At 42.3% G+C, this 19,498-nt stretch overlaps 1 protein-coding gene across 1 annotated transcript in view; it reads left to right on the top strand.

Annotated features, from left to right (window-relative positions):
- Arfgef3 (ARFGEF family member 3) overlaps positions 1-19,498 on the top strand; it is a 155,748-nt gene that overhangs the window by 114,247 nt on the left and 22,003 nt on the right. Inside the window, exons 18-24 of the mRNA NM_001033258.4 lie at positions 1,741-1,891; positions 4,047-4,364; positions 8,253-8,386; positions 9,719-9,864; positions 12,484-12,663; positions 16,230-16,374; positions 18,186-18,308. Of these exons, the coding sequence (NP_001028430.1) occupies positions 1,741-1,891; positions 4,047-4,364; positions 8,253-8,386; positions 9,719-9,864; positions 12,484-12,663; positions 16,230-16,374; positions 18,186-18,308 (1,197 nt within the window). The remainder of the gene's footprint in view (positions 1-1,740; positions 1,892-4,046; positions 4,365-8,252; positions 8,387-9,718; positions 9,865-12,483; positions 12,664-16,229; positions 16,375-18,185; positions 18,309-19,498) is intronic.

Below are 19,498 nucleotides of genomic sequence, written 5' to 3'. Positions count from 1 at the left end.
TGAAGGAGAAATACAAGCATGATCCAAATTATACTGATGCTATCTGTGGATAGCCAGTCATAGAAATTCTTAGCAAAGACAAGCGGTTTAGGTCACTGTTCCACAAATTTGAGTAATATTGAGAACCTGTTAACAAGCAATATAATTCTTATAGATCTGGAAGAAGGGGGGTGGGGAAGGAATCAAAACCTACTTAAGTATTGTATGCCTATTAACTACACACAAATACACACATTTAGCCACCTGTAATGGTGAACATCTGTGTGCCAGACCTCAAGAATTTGAGGTGACAGGGTCACAAACTTGAGACCAGCTTGAGTTGCACAGCAAAAACTTACTCAAAAATATAAATTGTAGGGCCTACAGAGATGGCTCAGCCGTTAAGAGTGCTTGCTCTTCGGTCACGAGGACCACACTTCTCATCGCTTATCTCCCAAACTACACGTCAGGTACAACACAAAAGTCTTCCTTCCACGCTAGTTCTCAGGGATACAGCACCCTAACTCTGCAGGTCTCCTCAGATCTCTGCAGGTCTCTGCAGATGCACAGGTATGCATGCCTACACATATGTGTGTGCATACACTCATACACACACACACACACACACAAGTCGGAGTTCTTGTAGCTAGGGAAATAGATCAGCTGTTAAGAGCACTGGCTGCTCTTCCAGAAGACCCAAGTTATATTCTCTGTACCTGGGTGGTGGCTCACACCCATCTGTACGGTTCTGACATCCATTTCTGACCTCTGAGGGAGCCCACATACAGATGTGCCCATACATACATGCAAATAAAACACTCATACACATAAAATAAATATTTTTAAATGTTTAATTTTTTTAATTATGGTTCCTAAAATAGAACACTTTACAAAGCTAAAAATGTTCTAATCATAAACAAATACAAAATGAAACTGGTCTTATATTCATGAGGCAAATAGTGTTTTCCTAAAAATAACTTTCTCCTTCTGACGTGAAACTGGCTGAGTCACTTGAAGATAGTTTTCTCTATTCCTTAGCTCTGAATTATCACCCACCACATCTGGTAACTGGAAAGCTTTCTTTAAGGGTGGCACTGCCATTTGGCCTTGTGTTAGGACTTAGCATGAATGATATGCCAAATCAATTTTTGTGTTCTTCCTCAGATATCACCACTTTTATTTTATTTCAATAAAGCATTATTTATAGCTTACAGATACAAGTGTGGATTCCGGGGATAAAATTACATCATGAAAGAAGTCATCTTTGTGCTCCAGATACATACACATAGTTTTTTAGATGACCACATCAGAAATAATATTAATATCAGAAATAATATTGATATCAGAGAGACTTACTTGCATACTGCCAAGAATTTCTTGATTTTTATAAATTGAGGTGTACAAGGACGGATGAGGAATCTGGAAACAGATGTTTGGGCTGGAGTTAGCACATGGAGCCCACCCTCAGTGGTGTTATGTCTCACTAGACCCATGGGTGGGCTGGAAGGACCTGTACCTAGCTCGGGATCCATCTGACCCTAGAGCCACAGAGCAGGGGTTACCAGTGAATGGGGTCTTGTCTGACCATGACTTTGCATGTGGACGATGGAGCCCTGCTGAAGAGGTGCTTGCAGCCAGTGAAGTATATCATTTCCCTTTTGCTCTTGCATGAGAACACACTCTTTCATTTCCATCTTGTCTCTCTCCCTTTCTGTCTCCCTTACTCAGACTGCTATTTTAATAAATGTCTTTCTGGCACAGTGAAACTAAAAGTGGAGCAGAAACTGGAGCAGATGGGGAAGGTGCAGGGGGTGTGGCTGCACACAGCCCACGTCTTGTGCATGGATGCCATTCTCAGCGTAGGCCTGGAGATGGGAAGCCACAACCCGGACTGCTGGCCACACGTGTTCAGGTGCATGATGGTATTCCCCACCCCTAACGGCACAGACCCTGCCTTGGAAAGCCTGGGGTGGTAGAGAGGGTACAGACTCCAGAGTCTGCAGCATCTCAGCAGAGCGTTCGCCGTTTAGATACGTTTTTAGTGAGACACAGAAAAGAGGACAAGAGATAAGTACCTGCGGCACGTATGTTGCAGAGAACAGAATGGCAGAACTGGATTCAAGGAACTGTGATTTATCTGTTGACATTGCCGTGGGGGACAGATGGATTATAGCAATGGAGAAAAAGCTGCTTTCTTGAGTAGCAGATAGAACACACCCATGCAGTTTAAATGAGAGTACATTGTCCTTTCTATTTACAAAAAAGGACCCTGGATAACGCACATTAGTATATACAGTACCTCATTAAAGACATCTAGTTTAAGTGGACAAAGAAACACAAGAAGAACACAGTAATACATCTGTGCAAAGCACCACTAAGAATTTGACTCTTGAGTTTTGTGGCACGGAAGTAAAGAGAGTCTCAGTCAGCACCTGTAAAATCAAAACAAAATGGCGACCACTCAATAGTGCAACTCTTAAGTCTAAGTCAAGAACCACATCTCCCCAGGCACTGGCATTAGAGCAGAAGAAAGAAAACGAGCAGATCACCCCTGGAAAGAGAAGAGTCAGATGATAACCCAGCGAGATCTGAGTTCAGTTTGACGTCACTAAAACAAATATAGCTCCAAGTGCTAGTTGAGTTCCTAAGAGAACAGTATGCAGGATGGCTAAGGGTTGTAAAACTAACCTGTTACATGTAGTTTTTAAAACACACTACCGGTAGCCTTAGCTCTGGAGCTGTGACCGAGCCACCAGCCCCTCCCAGCTTAGCCCGGATTGATCTAACCATCTCCCAACCCAGCTTCTCTTTTTCTACCTTGCCTTTGCTCCATGGATAGAAAACATTTGGACGGCTTTATTACTTTAGAACTTGCTGGCTAGCACAATTTCTGGGCACAGAATCTCCTGCCTGGAAAGGCATGCCCTCATCAATTATCCCCATTTTTTCCTCCTGCCCTAAACTTATTAGCTACCCTGTATCAGCTAGCCCCCACCAACCTCCTTGGCCCCTGCCCATAGCAGAAGTTGCAGGCCCTAGCTGCCCTGAGGCCGAACATGACTGCTGCTGCTTTCTTGTTTAAAAGCGTGCAGAAAAGACCCTCTTTTTCCCTCCATCTACCTTTTCCTCCTGGAACTTGGAAAGCCTTCTTCACTGACAAAATCAAGAACTAGTTAGGGAACCGGACCTTAGTATCAGCACCTCCCCCTACACCAACCATCGTGAAAGGAACATGTGAAAGGACCAGGATGTAGCAGCCTGGAGCAAAGTGGAGTGAGAAAGAGAAGCTGATAACCTGATGTTTTGCCTTGGCCTTACAAAAAAAAACAAAGGGAAGAGATTCAGGTGACACGCAAGCAATATATGTGAATTCAACAAACTCCCTAACTATAGAATACCAGAATAGTTTATCAGGATGCCCATCGACAGCAACTAAATTATCTGAGATGTCTTAGAATGCATCTTAAGTTCAATTAGGAACAAAGCCTTTGGAAGTTGGCAGTTGCACATGTCTGTTCTGTTCCTGCCATGCTAGGGGATCCCCCTTATCCCCATTCCATACGTGGACACAGGTATTTAGAGCTATCAGCATCAGCCACATCATAGCTGGGTAGATGTCTACTGTGTCAACAGCGCCTGTCCACTAAGCATGTTCGTTTGGGATCCTTTCGTCAGGAAGTGCTTCTCAGCTAATCAGAGCATAGGACAGAGGGAGAAGGGATGCCTCAGGGAAAGTTTTCAAATAGGTTGTTTAGTAAAGCAGTAACCTAAGCAACACAGAAGGGGTAAACAGAGTTCTCTTGCCTGTCTTTTCCCCAGCGGTGATGAGTGAGAGAATCTTAGGAATCGCTTACCCGTGCCAAGGCTGGCCCAATTCAAAACAAATCTTCTGTCTCTAAGTAGTAACAAACATAGTGAGGAAATGGCAGTGCAAAATATGATAAAAGGAAAGGAGGAAAGCTGAGGCAAACTCCAGGGGTAGCTAGATTTCGTTTTACCTCACTGTGGGATGAATAGAGTCGGCAGAGCTGGGCTACAGTATTCACTTCCTGTTTGACTCTCTCTAGGGTGTGTGAGTATGTGGGTACACTGGAGCACACCCACTTCAGCGATGGTATCTCCCAGCCCCCTCTGACCATCCATCAGCCACAGAAGACATCTGGGAGCTCTGGCCTCCTTGGGGAAATTGAGTTTAAGAGCTCATCCCAGGAGCAGAGCCTGGAGCAGGGGCCTTCCCTGAACACAGCCCCTGTGGTCCAGCCACACTCCATCCAGGAGCTTGTTCGGGAATGTAGCCGTGGCCGGACCTCGGACTTCCGGGGAGGTAGTCTGAGTGGGAACAGTGCTGCCAAGGTGGTGCTCAGCCTTTCCACCCAGGCCGACAGGTATGCAAGGCCAACTCACTCTGGGGATGTTTAAGCATGGATTGACTGTTGGCTATGCCTGTATTAATTTGTCTGGTCTCAAAATCAGCCTGAGGATAACAATGCATTAACCAGTTACTAAAAATGCTTTGCATCGTGTGTGTGTGTGTGTGTGTGTGTGTGTGTGTGTGTGTGTGTGTGTGTGTGCGCGCGCGCGCGCACGTGCGCGCGCACGCGTTGCCTGTTCTTCAAGCACTATCTACTTTTTTGTTTGCTTGTTTGTTTGTTTTGCTTTTTGAGGCAGTATCTCTCAAGCTTATCAAGTAAGCTAGGCTGGCTGACCAGCAAATTCCAGATCCAGACTTGTGTGTGCCTCCTCCACACCAGGGTGTGTTACAAGTGTGAGACATTACACTCCGCTTTTTTATGTAAGCTCTGGGGGTTGAATCCAGCTTCTCGGGCTTGCAAGGCAACAATCAGTTGATATCAACTGAACTGTCCCCATCCCTCTTTCCATTGTCTTTCTTCCTACCACACATCATTTTTTGAATGAACCAAACCATCCTCTAATGCCTGAGTTCCAGGTCTGAAGTGGACTACCTGAAATTTAGTCTATGGTTTTACTATCATGTCTGACTTCCTTGCCAGTAAAATAAGGTTCTTTTTAAAAGTAATTTTCAGAGGGTAGTTATGAGGTTGAATTAAGTAATACTTAAATTTTAGTGACTCTTGCTGCAAAACCCCTTACTATGGGTTGTAGAAATAGCTCAGTGGACAATGTGTTTATTGCACAAAGATGGAAATCAGAGTTCAGATTTGCAGGACTCACATAAAAGGCCAGGCAGGCCTGGTAGCTCTCTGAGATCATACCACTTGGGAGTTGAAGACAGGCTCCCTAAGCCAAACCAGTTGCTAGCAAAAATTGTCAAACCCTGGGTTCAGTAAGAGAACCTGCAGCAATAAGTGGAATGAAAAAGCTCTAGATGAAAAAACACAATCAAGGAAGACACCCATTGTCCACACACACACACACACACACACACACTCATACTCAGGAAATAAAATAATAAAGACATGCCCACCCATAAATATGGTACTTACTGATGTCTAAGAACCACATTAAGGTAAAGAAGGCAAATCAGTTGCTGCCTCAAATGTTTGACAACAGGTCTTGATTCTGGGAGTGCTTGTGATCACCAGCCACACCACATCACCTTATTTATCCCTTAACGTATAGTTGTTACACCCAGGCTTCCTACAAAAAGGGCAGACCGGAGGTGCTAGGGCAGCAGGCTGAACATTCACTGGCTGGGCTCGGACATCCTGACTTCCTGTTCTGACTTTGACATTGAGGAGCCTGCTGGTTTCTATAGAAACAGTTAAACCTAGACTCACTTTCCCCCCACTAAGTCACACAATTTGTACATGTTCTAACTGGTAGAAAATCACTTGCTTCTAGGTATCCAATAAATTGGCTATTAAAGTGTTTTAAAATCCAGGAAGTGGTACACGGGTGTCAGGAAGAGTATAACACACTCATGTAGTATGTTTATTAGAGCATAAGAAAAAGAAATGGTTACGATCCAGAAGCAAACTAGAAAATAGCAAATGAGATGTGTGTGTACTGTGTGTACTATGTGTACGTGCTGGTGTGTGTGAGTCTTGGATATGAGTGTATGTATGTATGTGCAGATGTGTGTTGTGTATGTTATGTGCATGTGTTTTTTGTGTGCTGTGTTTTTTATTGAATATCTCCTGCCAACATAAGGCCTCAGTTGCAAATATAATTATCTTTGAAGTAGACACAAAAGACTTTAATAGAATTTCTTGGAAGAATTAGTCAAAGAGGCAATTTATTATAATTAAATATCTATTAATACTGGCTACAAAAATAAATTTTAAAGTTTGTTAAATTTTTTTTATACAAAGCATGGTATGCTGATAATCTTTATTTTGGATGACCTCTTCACATCAATGTCTCTGTGTGTGTGTGTGTGTTGTGTGTGTGTATTGTTCTCTCTTTTTGCCTCACTTTCTGTCTGGGAATGGTCAGTTTACTCAAAAGGATAGGTCTTACATGTAGGCTAAGTTCTTGAGGCCCTCTGCTTCCTCTGCCTGGGATCATCTGCTGAGAGTCAGCTCCCATGCTCAGACTGCATCCTCTTCTCTCAAAGACCCCAATGGACAGACCATAATAAGGAGATGACAATATAAGTTAGCATTAGTTAGTGGCTATGGTATCAAGCACTTTCCCAGACACTTCACACAGACCCCACAAAACTCCAGGCTCCCCAGCCATGAGTTATGAACTTTATTTCTTAGAGGAGGAAATATAGGTCAGTGGAGTCAACTAATTTGTTTTAAGCCAATACACTTTAAAATGATAGAGCCAGCAAATGCTTCAGACTTTCTAGAGATTCTTGCTACTTACAGATAGAATCTAAGAGCAGAACAAAAGTACAGGGACTTTTTTTTCTTTTCCTTTCTTTCTTTTTCTTTCTTTCCTTCTTTTTTTCTTCCTTCTTGATGTTGTTTGGGTTTGTTTTTGTTTGTTTGTTTTGTTTTGTTTTAAGATAGAATTTCATGTATCTTAGGCTGATCCCAAATTTGCTATGTAGCCGAGGACTGCCTTGAACTTACTTTTTTGCCTTCAGCTCCTACTTACTAGGATTATAGAGCTGTAACACCAGAACCCTAGGCTTCAGGCATGCTGTGCAAATACTGTGCAAATACCTGCTGTGCAAATACTGTGCAAATACCTGCTGTGCAAATACTCTACAAAGCAAGCCGCATCCGCAGCCACTAACTCTGCAGAGACAATTTTTAATCTTTCTAAATGTATATTGGCATTTTACCCACGTGTATGCCCACGTCCCACATGTTCACAAGGGTTGCAGAAGAGAGCCCAGTGTCCCCTGGAACTGGAGCCGCGGATGGTTATGAGCAACCATGTGCTGGGAGTTGAACATGGGTCCTCTGCGAAATCAGCCAGTGCTCTTAACTGCTGGGCCATCTCTCCAGCCCTAAAATTACAGAATTTTAATTATGTGTGGCACTCTGATACCAGATCACAATGGATAACAGTACTCATTACATATGAAATTATTTCATGCACTAAAATGATCAGAACTACTTAACATTTTCAAAGGCTCATTCTGGTGTCAAGAAGTAACTTGTGGTTTTGATGTGGCCCTCCCTCCTTACAGACGGAAACAAAAAGACATGTTCAGTGTTTTCCTGTGACCCCACCAGTCATTTGTGCATCCTTGTCCCTTCACATCCTTGGCTCGTTTTCAAACTAGGTCTTCAACTTTTGTTGTTAAATTTCAGGTGTGCTTACTTGTTCTCTATGCTGGATTTATAGAATATGTAATATCTTTCCATGCCTCATATTTTAAACTATTTCTGTCTTACAATTTAGTATGTCTTAGTTTAGTTCTTCAAACAGGCTCAAGATTCAATTTTTGTTCAAGACAATGTCCCTTGAGCAGCACGAGGCATCCCATACCACTGGCATCACCACAGGCTTGGCAGGTAGACTATAGATACCTCACAGCTCACTGTGGCTATAGGGCCCTAATGTTTTACCTCCTGGAATATCTGGAAGCAATAACTCGTCATCTTTCACATTCTTGCCAAACAGTTAGGAGTGCTTACCACACATGGCTGGCCCTGAAAGCTGCAAAGATTTTTTTTTTTTTCCGAGTATGCTTTCTGGTTTTCTTTGCATCAAAATCCCATGGTTAGTGCAGACTTGTTCACATTAATAATAGTTATGACAATACCATCCATTTCTCTGCAGTGCCTTCACAGAAGTTTTGTTAATTGTATCACCCAGATTGCCATACACGTTCTGCCACCTGTCCTTGATGCATTGTTCCCCCATAACATATGTTTATTTGCACCCAGGCTCTTTGATGACGCGACCGACAAGTTGAACTTAACAGCCTTGGGAGGGTTCCTCTACCAACTCAAAAAAGCATCTCAGTCCCAGCTTTTCCATTCGGTGACAGACACAGTCGATTACTCTCTGACAATGCCAGGTAATTTTCCCTGAAGAACCTGTTGGTAAGTAAGGAGGAAATAACCCCAATCTTTGATGCCAGTACCATGTGTGAAAGATGACAGTAAAAACCGTAATTACTACAGTTGAAAAAAATGAATTGATGAAATTCCTAGGCAAATGGATGGACCTGGAGGGCATCATCCTGAGTGAGGTAACCCAATCACAAAGGAACTCGCACAATATGTACTCACTGATAAGTGGATATTAGCCCAGAAACTTAGGATACTCAAGATATAAGACACAATTTGCTAAACGCATGAAACTCACGAAGAACGAAGACCAAAGTGTGGACACTTTGCCCCTTCTTAGAAATGGGAACAAAACACCCATGGAAGGAGTTACAGAGACAAAATTTGGAGCTGTGACGAAAGGATGGACCATCTAGTGATTGCCATATGCAGGGATCCATCCCATAATCAGCCTCCAAACACTGACACCATTGCATACACCAGCAAGATTTTGCTGAAAGGACCCAGATATAGCTGTCTCTTGTGAGACTATGCCGGGGCCTAGCAAACACAGAAGTGGATGATCACAGTCAGCTATTGGATGGATCACACAGCCCCCAATGGAGGAGCTAGAGAAATTACCCAAGGAGCTAAAGGGAACTGCAACCCTATAGGTGGAACAACAATATGAACTAACCAGTACCCCGGAGCTCTTGTCTCTAGCTGCATATGTATCAAAAGATGGCCTAGTCGGCCATCACTGCAAAGAGAGGCCCATTGGACTTGCAAACTTTATATGCCCCAGTACAGGGGAACCCCAGGGCCAAAAAGGGGGAGTGGGAGGGTAGGGGATTGGGGGGGTGGGTATGGGGGACTTTTGGGATAGCACTGAAAATGTAAACGAGGAAAATACCTAATTAAAAAAAAATACTCATCTATGTGTGCTGGGCCCATGCTAAGCACTGGATAGGGGTCATCACATTCATTTAAAGATAATGGGAATTTTAAGGAATAGATATATTTACCCCTTGTTTTATACATGAGATCATCTGAGGATTAGAGGGAAATCCTTTGCCCATTCCAGTACAGCTATGAAACAGGCCTGCCTCTCCAGCCTTACTGTTTAAACCATTGCTTCGTGGCTTTTTCTCTGCAAACACAGTATTGAGTCAAGGAGAGGTTTTGGTCCTGCTGAATGAACCACCTTGCTAGTGTTGAATAGAGGGCTCTCTCCTTCCTTGATGAGCCATCTCAAACTGTCTCACTATCTGAGAACACTGCCTTGAATTTCAACATCTCTTTGTGCTGGAGTCTATTGAACTATACCTACGTCTGGGCTCTCTCGGCTCTCCTTCTTGTAGGTGAAGTCAAGTCTACCCAGGATCAAAAAAGCGCTCTCCACCTGTTCCGCCTGGGGGATGCCATGCTGAGGATTGTGAGGAGCAAAGCCCGGCCCCTGCTCCACGTGATGCGCTGCTGGAGCCTCGTGGCCCCGCACCTGGTGGAGGTGAGATTGGAAGTTGAGAAGAGCCCGTAAATGTGAGCTCTAAGGGAGTCCTGCTGCAGAGTCAGCATAGAGGCTGAGTTTAGAATGTGATGAGAACTATCTGTGACCTGGTCACAAGCATTACTGTCCTGATTGTATATCAAAGCATCTGAAGGCTCACTCTGAAAGGCAGGGCAACCATGGTGTCACTATGGCCCTGTTCCTTTCCAAGTATACAGCTCAACTAGTTTCCTCGCAAAGCTGGCTTTTCTGTTTTCTTAGGTTCTGCTCTCAACCTGAGTCTGGAGCTAAAAGAAAGAATCCTGAATCAATTCTTTTCTTTGAGGCAACACCTTTGGTTCTTGTGTCTCTTCTGTGATAACTCAGTGACTAAAGACATGATACTTTAGAAGGTGAACCATATATCCTGGTTTCCTCCATAAAATAAATGAATGCTAACATCCTTCTGCTCTCTGAAGGAAAGCAGTTTATAGGATAAGGTTTGACGTTGCCCTATGTCTAACCCTCTCTGCTCATGATGACTGCCTCTATTAATCACTTTGCCTGTGCTGTGACTCAGGCAACTTAATAGAGGGAAGTCTTTATTTGGGCTTAAGCTCCAAGAGAGCCCACGATGGCAGGGAGGCATAGCTGAAGCAGGAAGCTGAGAGGATAATGTCTTCAGGGATAGATAAAGCAGAATAAGCAAACTGGAGGTAGCAAGAAGCTATAAAATCTCAAAGCCCACCCCTAGGGTCACTCCCTCCAGCAAGGCTGTGCTGCCTCCCCAAACAGTGTGCCAGCAGGGGATCAAGTGCTCAAATAAATACCCTGAACCTATGCGGATCATTGCTCATTCAAACCACCCCACTGGCTACGTAACAAAACATTATTGCCGTATTTACAATGATAACCGTTCATAAGTGTGCTGTAGTGCTTACCTAGTAAAGATATATAAGAAAATATTTCATAGAAGTTAATTTATTTGCCTGAGGATAGACTATTAAGGAAGAAGGGTAGAAAAATACCAATTTAGTCAAGGCCAAAGACTGTATCAGCTAGGTATTATGCTGTAATTAGCTACACCAAAAGCTTGGGAGTTTCAAACAATAGACATTTATTTAGCTCACGATCCTCTGTATCACAACTTGAAGAAAATGCTCTGGTAATTCTGGTCTGAACTACTGTGCTGTCTAGTTTTATTCCAGCTTGACCAAGCTAGAGTCATTTGGGAAGAACCCCCATCAGGTTGGCCTTTGGGCAAGCCTGCAGAGCATTTTCTTGATTGACATTTAATGTAGGTAGACCCAAATCACTATGGGTCATGCTACCTTGGGCTGGTGGTCCTGGGTATATAATACCTATGGGCTGGAGAGATGGTTCAGCAGTTAAGTGAACTGACTGCTCTTCCAGAGGTCCTGAGTTCAGTTCCTAGTAACCACAGGGTAGCTCACAACCATCTGTAACGGGGTCTAATGCCCTTTTTGGTGTGTCTGAAAACAGCTGCAGTGTACTCATATAAATAAGATAAATTTTTAAAAGATTAATAAAGCAGGCTGAGCAAACCATAAGGAGCAAGACAGTGAGCAGCACTCTTGCATGCCGTCTGCAGCATCCTTGCATGCCTCCTGCAGTGCCCTTGCATGCCTTCTGCAGCACCCTTGCATGCCTTCTGCAGCACCCTTGCATGCCTTTTGCAGCACCCTTGCATGCCTTCTGCATCAGTTCCTGTCTCCAGTTCTTTTTCCCATCTTGAGTTTCTTCCCTGACTTCCCTTAATGATAGACTGTTATCTGGAAATATAAAATGAAGTAAACCCTTTTTTTCCTCCAAATTGTTTTTTGTCATGGTGTCTTTGCATAGAAATAGAAACCCTAAGTAAGACAGCTAGCTTGGCTGAGCTCACATGGTTTTCCTTGTATGCTGTAGTCCACTGATACAAAGACTGGTACAAACTGGTTCTTGGTAGCTTTAACTGGGAAGGGGGGCATAGTTCTCTTTCTACATAGACTCTAATATAGGTTTGCCTCTGACAAACAGTCCCCACTTATTCACATGGTCTCCTTAGGATTCCCCCAGACAGTGACAGCACAAACTTCCTATCAGTTTTTTTTGTTTTTTGTTTTTTTTTTGGTTTTTTTACATATGGAATGATCTCTGTTATGCCATTACACAAAGCAAGTTGCATGTCAAAGTTGAGAGCCAGTATGGAACAAAATCAATAAAGAACATTAGATCCAAACTGTGTAAAACAATTTGAGTTCTCATTACAAATGCCCCATCTCACTAGGGGACAAATGATCTTAATGTGTTAGGCGGATGACTAAAGATGAACCAGGAGCACTTTCCAGATAGGTGAGCATGCTCTGTACTGCTGAAGGAAACTTCCATGCTGCATAAAAAAGAAAATAATAGAAACCTTACTCTTCCAGAAACCTCAAGGTAACATTGAAGTTGTACCTGACCAGTGGTTAAATTTTCAAGTGCAATTTAGTGTACATATCATGTGTACACTAAAATCCCTTAGAAGTTTGTATTTAGACAGAATTACCTTTTCTATCTACAAATAATGAGGTAGCCTCCAGAAGCCATATTCTCCCTGCTTGACTTTCTGTTGGCATTTGGCCCTCTCTTGTGTAGGCTGCCTGCCATAAAGAACGCCATGTGTCTCAGAAGGCCGTTTCCTTCATCCATGATATCTTGACAGAGGTTCTCACTGACTGGAGTGAGCCACCTCACTTCCACTTTAACGAAGCACTCTTCCGGCCCTTTGAGCGCATCATGCAGCTAGAGCTCTGTGATGAAGATGTCCAAGACCAGGTCAGTGCTAGATGGGCTTCTGCATCCATCCTCTCTCCAGGGCAGGCATTTGGTGAGAGCGAGGCAGATACTGTTCTGTTTTGCATACTGTCTTCCTAGGCTGGTGACAAATAGAGATTAAACAATCTGGCCAGGATCACCTAGTGATCGGCGGAAATGAAACACAGAGCTAGAGAATCTGGCTGGATTGATCTGTAGCTTATCTGGACCATGTTATCCAGCACAGTCATTCTGTCTAATGGGAGACAGATGGAAAGAAGCAAACACAGTGGCCTCACATAGGGCACAGTGGTGGGCGAGAGCTCAACAGGCCCTTTCTCTGAAATCAGCTCAGATGTTGATGGCTTATTCATTTTCTTTAAATGCAATGGCATACTGGCAAGAAAATGAACACTATTAAAATACCCCCAACGTGACAATCAGAAAGGTGTAAGCACACACATATCCTCTACCCTGGGTTGTTTTGATGAAGACAAAGCTCATCACACCATGCTCTCAAGGTTGTAGAACCAATGACATCTTACATAGCTTAGTTTTACTTAGGCCAAGCTTAAATATAAACATGAGTAGCATCAGAAAAAAAAAAGAGAGGAAATGAGGACATTTAGAAGCATAATTCTTCATTTTCCCCCCAAAATAAAGTTGGTATTAACTAGATTATAATTTGCCAACTTGAAGGTTCATGTTAGCAAACTGAAGAAAGTAACACATAAGGAGAAGTTAAAAAAAAAAAAACAGAGATGTTAAAATGACCAAGTGTTTAATGTAAAAGAATGTGGTAAAGGTAGAATGGAAGAACCAAGGGCATGGTATGTGTAAGAAACAGCAAAATTCTGAGTGTCTATAGAGCCTCGTACATGATAGCATTGAGGAGACTCAGCATCATCACAGAAATGTACACTGAACCCACAATGAGTACTGCTTCAATTACTGGGGTGATTAAAACCAAAGAGGTAATAACTACAGATAAGTTGTAGAGGAAGTTAACGTCAGAATGGATATGGAAGCAAATTCTTTACTCAGTTCAGAACACAGCCTGGCAGTTCTTCCAACAGGATGTCCCCAAGAGATATGAAAAGAAAAAAAAAAATCCATGCAAGTCTTCTCCACAGGTGTTTGTACTAGCCACATCATCAAATGGAATCAAAAGCCAGGTGTGTTGGTTTGTGCCTCCTATTCCAGGACTTAGGAGACCAAAGCAGGAAGGTCACAAGAGTAGTCTACTTTTCTTGGTTGTGAGAAGGAAGGAAATTGGGCTGAGACAAGAAGACAGTTAAAAACTAGAGCTATGCAGATTCTAACTTTGAGGGAGTTGGCAGAACTGTAACACTGTCAGGTCAAAAACAAAAAACAAGTGAAGAGTATTACTATTACTAGAAATTGGTATTAGAAATGGGTATATCAGCTGATCGTGGTGGCGCACACCTTTAATCCCAGCACTCAGGAGGCAGAGGCAGGCGGATTTCTGAGTTTGAGGCCAGCCTGGTCTACAACGTGAGTTCCAGGACAGCTAAGGCTATGCAGAGAAACCCTGTCTCAAAAACACACACACACACACAAAAAGAAAGAAATGGTTATATCTAGAAATAGAAATAGTATTACTATTACTAGAAAGTAAAACTAGAATTTTATAATTATAACTAGCTCAGTTTGTTAGGAAGACATATCAATAATGTCTCTGGGGCTGTGGAGATGGTTCGGTCATTACCGGGCTGGCTGTCTAAGCTTGAGGACCTCAGTTAGATCCCAGCACCTATGCAAGAAGCAGGCATGATGGCGCATCGTGTAAACCCAACACTGGTGAACTGGAGACAAGAGCACCCTTAGGGGTCAGTGGCCAGCTAGCCTGGTCAAATCAGCAAACTCCAGGTACAGTGGTTTCAAAAAAAATTGGGTAGAAAGCAATAAAGGAAGATGCCCAGTGTCGGCTTCTGACCCTTACACATAAACCCATGCAGGCTTACAGATTCATGAAGAACAAACCAACAAAAGGAGATATAGATAATATAAGGATCACAGTTGAAAAGAATGGAATGCTATTGTTTAATGAGCACAGAATTTCAATTTAGAAAGATGACAGTATCATGGGGATGGAGAGTAGTAGGAAATGTATTAAACTGTATGAGCTATATATAACCAGTCATGTGATGCTTATACTATACACATTTTCCTGTGATTTAAAAAATTGTAATGAGACATCATAACTCTTTCCTCAAAGGAATTGATATAACAACTAGACATCAACTCAGCATACAAGTAATAAGTAACACTGTGAACCAGTCTGAGTGAAATTAAGCACATTCTTTTCAAGTGTATGCAGAACAATTTTATAATAGTTTATATGCAAACCTATAAAACAAATTTCAGTAAGTTTAACCAAATTTAAAGCATACAAGTATATTTTCTATCTATACTGGAATTGCGTTCATAATAAATAAATCAACTTGGGAAATGTACAAATATTTATAAATCAAACATCAGGATTCCAAGTAACCCTTAAGTCACTGAAGAAATGACAAGGAATGTCTAAAGATGCCTTGAGTGAGAACATGCCATACTGAATTTGTGTTATAAATCAGTATTTGTGGGGACATTACAGTTGCAAGTGTTCATATTAGAAGGGAAGACCCTAAATAAAAAATCCTTCTGTGTTTGCTCAATTGACTTGTAATGAAGATGCCATTGCAGTTCAATGGAGGAAAAAGACTGTTTTCAGCCAGTTGTACTTGGACATTTGTAAGAAAAATTATCTTTAACCTTCATCTCTCTCTCTCACACACACACACACAAACAATGAAAATTCGCCATGACTTAACATGAACAAGAACTATAAACATGAGCAAGGCCAAGGTTTCTTGGAAGCAATTCCAGCAATATGACCCTTAAAAAGAAAACTTAATGAGTCAGACCGTACCAAAATTAAACACATACTCCCTGAAAGATAGAATTAAAATATAATAATAAAAAGATAAACTTGGAGATGGAGAAATTGCTCAGTGGTTAAGAGCACTGGCTGCTCTTCCAGAGGACCCAGGATTGATTCCCAGCACATGATAGCTTACAACTGTCTATAGTGATACACAGACAGACAGACAGACAGACAAAACACACATAAATATTTTAAGAAAGAGAGAGAGGAAAGAAAGGAGAGGAGAGGAGAGGGGAGGGGAGGGGAGGGGAGGGGAGGGGAGAGGAGAGGAGGGGAGGGGAGGGGAGGGGAGGGGAGGGGAGGGGAGAGGAGAGGAGAGGAGAGGGAGAGGGAGAGGGAGAGGGAGAGGGAGAGGGAGAGGAGAGGAGAGAAGCTCAAGGCTGTAAAGTGATTTGCAGATCATGGGCGGGAAAGGACCTGAATCTATAATGCATGGCAATAAGGAGGCAAACACCCAAATTAAAAAAAAAAAAAAAAAAAAAAAAAAAAGAACAGAACAGAAAACTAATCCTGTGAAAATTTACTCAGTGGTTTTTCTCTTTCACCAAAATTAACTCAGAAATAAGGAAGGGGGGAGAATGACCTTTCCTGTAAGTTCACTTGTGTTAATTAATCCCGCCCTCCTTCGCCCGCGCAGGTGGTCACCTCCATTGGTGAGCTGGTTGAGGTGTGCTCTGCACAGATCCAGTCGGGATGGCGACCCCTGTTCAGTGCTCTGGAGACCGTGCGCAGTGGGAACAAGTCAGAGGTGAAGGAGTACCTGGTTGGGGACTACTCTATGGGTAAGAATGGTTGGGTGATTCTTGCTATAGCACCTTCATTCCTTGTGCTAAGTCTCGGGTTATCAAAAGGACAAAAGGAAAAACACTGTCAGCCCATGTTTTGTCAACAGGGAATACCAGATAGCTAGGATGTGGGATTGGCTTGCTGCCAGCTGACCCAGAGCTCTGAGCTCATTAGGCCCCACTCTTGCTGAGGTGGTATTGGTCACTCTGTTATTGGTCTGTAGAGTTTCTCTCTGAAACCACAGAGGAAAATGTTATAAGATGATCATCCAAAAATACAAATGCTCCAATAAAAAAAAAAAAAAAAGATGTTGCCATTCCATAGTACTCAACCTCAGATGCTCAGTAAAATCTAAGCAAATATTTCAAACTGAAAAACTCCAAGTTCAGAAATACATCTGGTCCCTAGCATTTAGGACAGAGTCTACTAAGCCAGAATCTATTTATTTTTAAGTAAGAAAACTGGAAAGTATAATACAGGGGAATCAGATTTAGGGATATTGGGTCTACCTAGAAATAAACTGGCATGCCCAGTGTCCAAGGGTATTGTTTCAATTGTTTCCCTAAGGCCACCCAGACATTCAGAAACCCAGCAGAAGGACTCATGGACAGAGCGTACTGCTCTGAAAGGAATTATTACATGGCTTAGATTTATTCCATGGCTTGTGACTAAGATTCACTATGGTGGTATAATATGGGCACAGCCTGGTTTTAAGGTAAGATGACAAAATCTGGAAGAATGCGACAGGTTTCCTTACATTCTTGCCTTCCATGGAACATCACACAGAGCACTCTTCCGTCAGTAGTGGAAGTGTCAGAACAGGAAGCCAGTTAGAGACCCAATTGAAAACCTGGTCACATAGACACATTGTCCCTGGCATATTCCACATCCCACATGTTCAGTATAGACCAAACTGTTTGCACAGTCTAGAACAGTGAGCCACGTTATTAGATAATTTACCTAGAGCCACTTGATTGACAGCCTTGCCAGTTTTCTTACTTAAAAATATAATGTTGAAAGTGGGATTTCCTAAGATGAGCAGACTCATTCCTATGACTTCAGCACGGGAATTAATAAATAAGTGCATTTCATCAGAGACTTGTCTAAATGGTCCTTCCCTTGTCTATAGATATTCTACTATTCTTTGTAATCCCATATTTACTGTACCATCATTACTACCCACACATTATTCTAGGCTTATGTTCCTATAGCTCTATCCCCATTATCCACCCAACTTTCGTCCTAGCCTTCCTACCATTCCCATGTTGGTGAAGCAGCAAGACGTGGTATCTATTCAGTCAAAAGATCCAAAAATGTTTCTTTTTTAAAAATAATTACTTATTTATTTTATGTATATGAGTGCTCTGTCTATGTGAGTACATCTACATGCCAGAAAAGGACATCAGATCTCATGACAGATGGTTGTGAGCCACCATGTGGTGGCTGGGAATTGAACTCTGAACCTCTGGAAAAGCAGCCAATGCTCTTAACCACTGAACCATCTCTCCAACCCCCAAAATTTTTTTCTTTTTTTTTTTTAACTTTTTTTTTATTAGGTATTTTCCTCATTTACATTTCCAATGCTAACCCAAAAGTCCCCCATACCCTCCCCCCCACTCCCCTACCTACCCACTCCCACTTTTTGGCCCTGACGTTCCCTGTACTGGGGCATATAAAGTTTGCATGTTCAATGGGCCTCTCTTTCCAGTAATGACTCTTTTCTAAAACTCTTTGGGAGGTACTGAGAGTATTAGCACCCTGAAGGGTTAAAAACCATTGTTAAGATTCTATCATCTTCTTCCCTCAGGAAAAGGCCAGGCTCCTGTGTTCGATGTGTTTGAAGCTTTTCTCAATACCGACAACATCCAGGTCTTTGCTAACGCAGCTACTAGTTACATCATGTGCCTTATGAAATTTGTCAAGGGGCTGGGTAAGTGGAACCCTCCTTTAATAATTCACAGTCATTGTAGACCCTTCCCAAAATTGTTTTGTAGGGAGGTCCCTGGAGAGAGGATACTGGGGGGCAGCCCTGGTCTTCTTTCTTGTCAGTTCCTGAGGCAGCAGAGGGGAAAGAGCATTGGCGGAGGGTGAGACTTGGTCTAACAAGATATTTAGGGTTGCTGTATAATAACAAAAAGTTAAATTATCTAAGTCTAAGTTACTATGCTACTGTATCTGGTTAACTTATCTAAGGCTAAGTTACTATGCTATTGTAACTGATTAACTGGGTGAGGTTGAGAGAAGGAGCAGGAGGGTTAACCACAAATTTAGAAGACATTTGCACATCTGAGAGGCTTTCACAGAGAGCTCCTAGATATGGAGTCAGAGAACCTTGGAAATAAGAAAATAGAGGGTTGATGCTGTTCTTTTACCTTCTCAATAGATAATTGATACATTGGTCAATCTTTTGTGAAAGAAAATTGGACACAAAGAGGTTATTAGACTTGTGTCACCCTTATTCTTGGTGTAAGAGTAAGAGCAAAATGAAGTATCAGGATTTGTAAGCTCTTGCCTCTCACTCTCGCCTCTAGCTCTCCTTCTCCCCTTCCCTCCCCCACCCCACGTGGCCATGGCTGGTCTCTCTTTTTCTACCTTCTCTCTTTCTCTGTCTTTCTACAATAAAGCTCTAAAACCATGAAAAAGAAAGAAAGTATCAGGATGTACTTGCTATCAGTCTGAGTTGTACAGTCTTTGCCCTGTTATATTACAACATATATTTGCCATCTTTACCTACAAGGATATTTTCTTAGACCACCAGAAAATTCTTAATACTTCTAATAGTACCAAGCCTGTGTATTTTTTCCTGTACGTACATGCACACCAACAATTAATCTATAAAGTAGGTATTATATTAGACTGACAAAAACTAATGATAAAGCCTGGAGAGGGGGATAGGCAGTTAAACATATTAGTTGCTTTTCCAGAGGACCTGGGTTCAATTCCCAGCACCCACATGTCAGCTCACAGTCATCTGTAACTCCAGTCCCAGGGGATATAATTCCCTCTTCAGGCTTCCTCAAACACTAGGCGTGTAAGAGGTGCACAGACATGCATGCAGGCAAATACTCAGACACATAAAAATAAAAGTAAAGAAATACACAAATAGTAAAATTACACAAA

This window comes from Mus musculus, chromosome 10 (assembly GCF_000001635.26).
Source record: "Mus musculus strain C57BL/6J chromosome 10, GRCm38.p6 C57BL/6J".
NCBI classification, from domain to species: domain Eukaryota; kingdom Metazoa; phylum Chordata; class Mammalia; order Rodentia; family Muridae; genus Mus; species Mus musculus.
Note: the sequence above shows the minus strand (reverse complement) of the source record. Positions and strands in the feature narration are given on the sequence as shown.